The sequence below is a fragment of the Fulmarus glacialis genome, unplaced genomic scaffold, assembly GCF_000690835.1.
Source record: "Fulmarus glacialis isolate BGI_N327 unplaced genomic scaffold, ASM69083v1 scaffold38125, whole genome shotgun sequence".
Lineage (NCBI taxonomy): Eukaryota > Metazoa > Chordata > Aves > Procellariiformes > Procellariidae > Fulmarus > Fulmarus glacialis.
In genome coordinates, this window is record NW_009213067.1 from 12,900 (window position 1) to 17,025 (window position 4,126).

A 4,126-nucleotide genomic window follows, 5' to 3' on the forward strand; every position below is an offset into this window, starting at 1 on the left:
CTGGCTTTCCTTAGCGAAGCCTGTGGAGTCAGCTGCTCCTGTGGACAAGCTACCAGCTTCTCCCCTCCCCTGAAAGGAAACAGTAAGGCACATCAAGAGACAGTTTTCTGCAACAGGAAAGGAGAGAAGAGGTTTTTTAATGCATTATACTCTGACGAGTGGCGGTGCCTTCATTCACAATGGGGAGGAGGTTATGGTTGTGACATCTTGAAGTGCTGTCCCTCTTCCTCATATCATCAGAGGTACAAAATATAGCGGCTGTGTCACAGAGAATGCTATTACCAGCTTTGGGTAGCCAGAAACGTTAACTGTTCTTTTCATGTGGGTATTTAGGAAAGGAGAATGGACATGGCATGATGTATTTGCTGGAACAAATATATATTGAAGGATGTTCTCATTTTACACAAAACTATGCTAAAATACATGTTAGGAAAGGAGAATGGACATGGCATGATGTGCTGGAACACTCAGAGCTATATTGAAGGATGTTCTCATTTTACACAAAATTATGCTAAAATACATGTAATATTTGTGATACTTTGTTTTAAGTAATACCTAGAACCAAACTAGATGATACAAAATTTAAATGTTGCCTGACATTCTGTGTACACTTAGAAACATGTTACACATTTTCTGGCACATCAAAAGCATAAGTATTATAAAGATTCACACCTTTTACAGGAACACAGCACCAGTGATAACAGTAGTTTCTAAAAAAAAACAAATACAAAAATTAAGAAAACTTGTGAAAGGCAGCTCCTTTGAAATTCTGCCAAACCTTTTGAATGGCCAACAGTTTCTTAGCGTTAAGTCTCAGACTGTGTTCCTCCAGAGATAACTGAGAAGCTATGCCTTTAGCTTTCCCCAAAAAGACAGTTAAAGTTAAGTCTCTCATCCAGATGTTTACAAACCATTCTAAGGCCTTAATAGCCAAAAGGGGTATTTTTAACTTTAGGATTCATAATATGTATGAACCATACTGAGATTTTTGTTTACAAAAAAGGGAAAAGGAAAGAAAGATGAACCTATATATAAGGTGAAGGCTTTGACATTTTGTTTGTTTATTTGTTTAAATTAAGGTCTGAAAAAATTATAACTTGCTGCATATATGGAAACTACATGTGAAGCACAGCTTTAGACACGGAATTCTATCATTTGGTTTAAGCTTTGTTTAGCCTCTGGAGAAGTTGGCTGAAATTTGCTCAGCAAGAACATGGGTGGCTGCGCCCAAGACCTGCGTGACTGACGGACTCGACGCAGGCTGCACACGCCGCGGAGTGCTGTGCTGGGTGGAAATGGGAGGGGGTATGCACACTACTGAGGGAAAATGGAGCTGGCAGCACATGGAGATTTTCTTTAATGTAAAGTTTGGGGGTTGCTTGTTTTTCTTCTTTTTTGAGTTCTCTTTTACACAAAATCATGTGCTAGTTAGGACAACAGTTTATCTAGTTATGAGCTGAAGTCTAACTGGACTTACAGAAACAAGCCTAAAACTTAAAAGATATTAAACTCTACTGCTGCTTTTATGCTTAAGCATTTGGAAATGGAATACTGATTAAAAGAAAGCACATGAAATATATTGAACAGAATCTAAGCTTATTTTTCAGACTTCATTTATATGGCATTAATCATTATTTTATAATCACCATAAAACAGCAGATTGTCTGCTTATGTACTTTCTCTTCATTGCTTAACCATCTGAAAACAGACCACTGCAGACACCCTGTGGTGCTGCAATTTCACATACAGTATATCTGGGAATATATTTAGTCTTACAGTATTTCCAATCATTCATAGACTGTGTTTCTCACTATTAAAATACAGCCATAAAATAATTTTAATACTACTATTAAAATAACGGACTGTAAAAGCCATGTATGATCTAGCTCTTTTGCTGGCTTTATTTAATTTCAAACATTCACAATGTGTTTTCCATCCATTAGGAAAATGCTTGGACTGCTTGTTTGGCAAAATACTGGAAACAAAACCCAAGAATTTGCATATTAGTTAAGGTTTTGAGTTGACTAGGGTGAGACTAGGGGAGCAGGGGGGAGGGTAGTAGGAAGGAAGCACACAGAGGAAAAAAAAAAGACTTCTTTTTTAAAGCTTCAGGAAAAAACCCCACTAAGACCAGTATAAATATTCCCAAAAGTTGTTGCTTTTTATGGAATTAGGTTTTCTGCCTAGGCAAATACTTTCTTTTGCTGTTTATAATCCAAACTCTGATAGTATTGTGCTAGAGTACAATACTAGAACTAGTAGTTTGAAAAAAATCAAGTTGACTCGTCTGTTTTTATCATCCAAAATTACTAAGAACAGACCATTCCATGCAGGATCTCAGGACACTTCTACAATAAAAGTAGAAGTTAAAAGTACAGAAGACAAAAGGTTTATTGGCTTTTTTCAGCCTGAATTAGTTGCTTAGGTGGTGTTAGAACATAATTTCTCATACCACAGTGACAGATAAGTCAGTAAGTTAACTTTAAATATTTAACCTGATACATTTCAAAACAGACTTGATCAATGAACATCTTTTTGAAGACTTTTAGACAAGTAAGACTGCTTTTCTCATGAGGCTGCAGTGATCTTGTGCACCTAAACTACATGACATGTCAGTTTAAAAACTACCAGAGCACATTAGCTCTTAGAACTGTGTAATGAGTCAGAACTCTCCAATTGTGCAAAGTCTTCCTGGTTTCTGGGACAGACCTTCTAATCGTCCCCTGCCTAGTGCTTGGCTGAAACAACTGAAGGCCACGTTAATGGAGAGTAACCACTGCACGGCATGTCCAAGATATGTGTGACTTCTCACCTTCGGCTTCTTTCTCTGTCGGCTCACAGGCAGCATAGGTAATCCTGCACAGTGAGAGCGCAACAGCCACAAGAGTCTATTCGAGGACAGAAGCTGCAGTTTTGATGAGCAGTGGTTTAGCTGCCTCTAGGATGTCCAGTTCAGGGTCCAGTGAACGACCAAGGCCTTCCAGAACCATGATGGCAAAGATGATGGAAGCAAAATTGCTCTCGAGCTTCACCTAGAACCACAAGAGACTAAATGGACTCAGCAGACCTTATTTTCTTCTGAGCCCATTCCACAGAGGTACCAACATTGGCTAAGCTGAGAGGGAAGGGAAGAGGCTGGGGAGAGCATACGCACACCTGAAACTATACTGCAACTCCATCACGTGGAGTTTCAGAACTCACTGAAATCACTCACTGGGCAGCAGGCAACAGTTTCACAGTAAGTGCCCTAAGGGAACCAGAGAGTTTGTTTTTCAGTTCCAAGAAGGGGAATGGGATTTTTTTGTCTTCCATACTGGAACAGCAGGAGCTTAGGAATGCTCACCATTGCTAATGTAGTTATAAGCTCCAGTAGTATCCAACATACTTGAACACATGCACTTGCCTAAGGGGGAGCTCACCTTCTGAACAGCCACAGAAGACCCCCACAGACCACAAAGGAAACTATCCTCTGCTCTGCATGTGAACAAACTACTCCCGAATTCCCAGTCAAGCACCAGGATTGTTTCAAGGCATACTAGGGCATTAAGAATTCATGGAGTTGGGAGGACTTGCTTTGTAAAGGCCTAAATTACATTTTATGTTATTAGAAACCAGCTTAATGAAGCTTAATGACAAAAACCTCTAACTAAGGATGTTTAGAGGGACCCTTTGCAGGCTGGGCAGTCCTGTGGCTGATGACCTTCTCATCTCCTCTAGTTCAGGCCACCATAGCTCTCTTGATTTCCAAAGTTGTTTGCAACCATGGAAACTTGTCCCCCAAATACTATCAGTTATAAGAAGGAACCTCTGTTCTGTGAGCAACTTCTCACTTTTGAGGCTTCTAACAAGCCAGTAAAATGGCCTAGTGCTGTTACATAACGCCATATCAAGAAAGAGGTCCAGGGAAGAAAGCATGCAATGATATACAAGTGGAACATATATAAGATTTCATTTTCTGCTTTTAAGGGACTATAAAAAATGATAGGAAAAACTATGTGTTACAGAAACATTCCTTTTAGTAAATAATATCAACCATTAAATGGTATTAAGACAAAACCCAACAAAACAGAAATTGGTCTTGGTAGGGCGTGTATCAAGACCTGAGAAACAGCATGCCTGCAACACT

At 39.4% G+C, this 4,126-nt stretch overlaps 1 protein-coding gene across 1 annotated transcript in view; it reads right to left on the reverse strand.

Moving 5' to 3' along the window:
* Positions 1-2,888: 2,888 nt before the first annotated feature.
* ADCK2 (aarF domain containing kinase 2) overlaps positions 2,889-4,126 on the reverse strand; it is a gene marked incomplete at its 5' end in the record, with an annotated part of 9,952 nt that continues 8,714 nt past the window's right edge. The window contains one exon of the mRNA XM_009578072.1: positions 2,889-3,032. Within this exon, the coding sequence (XP_009576367.1) occupies positions 2,889-3,032 (144 nt within the window). The remainder of the gene's footprint in view (positions 3,033-4,126) is intronic.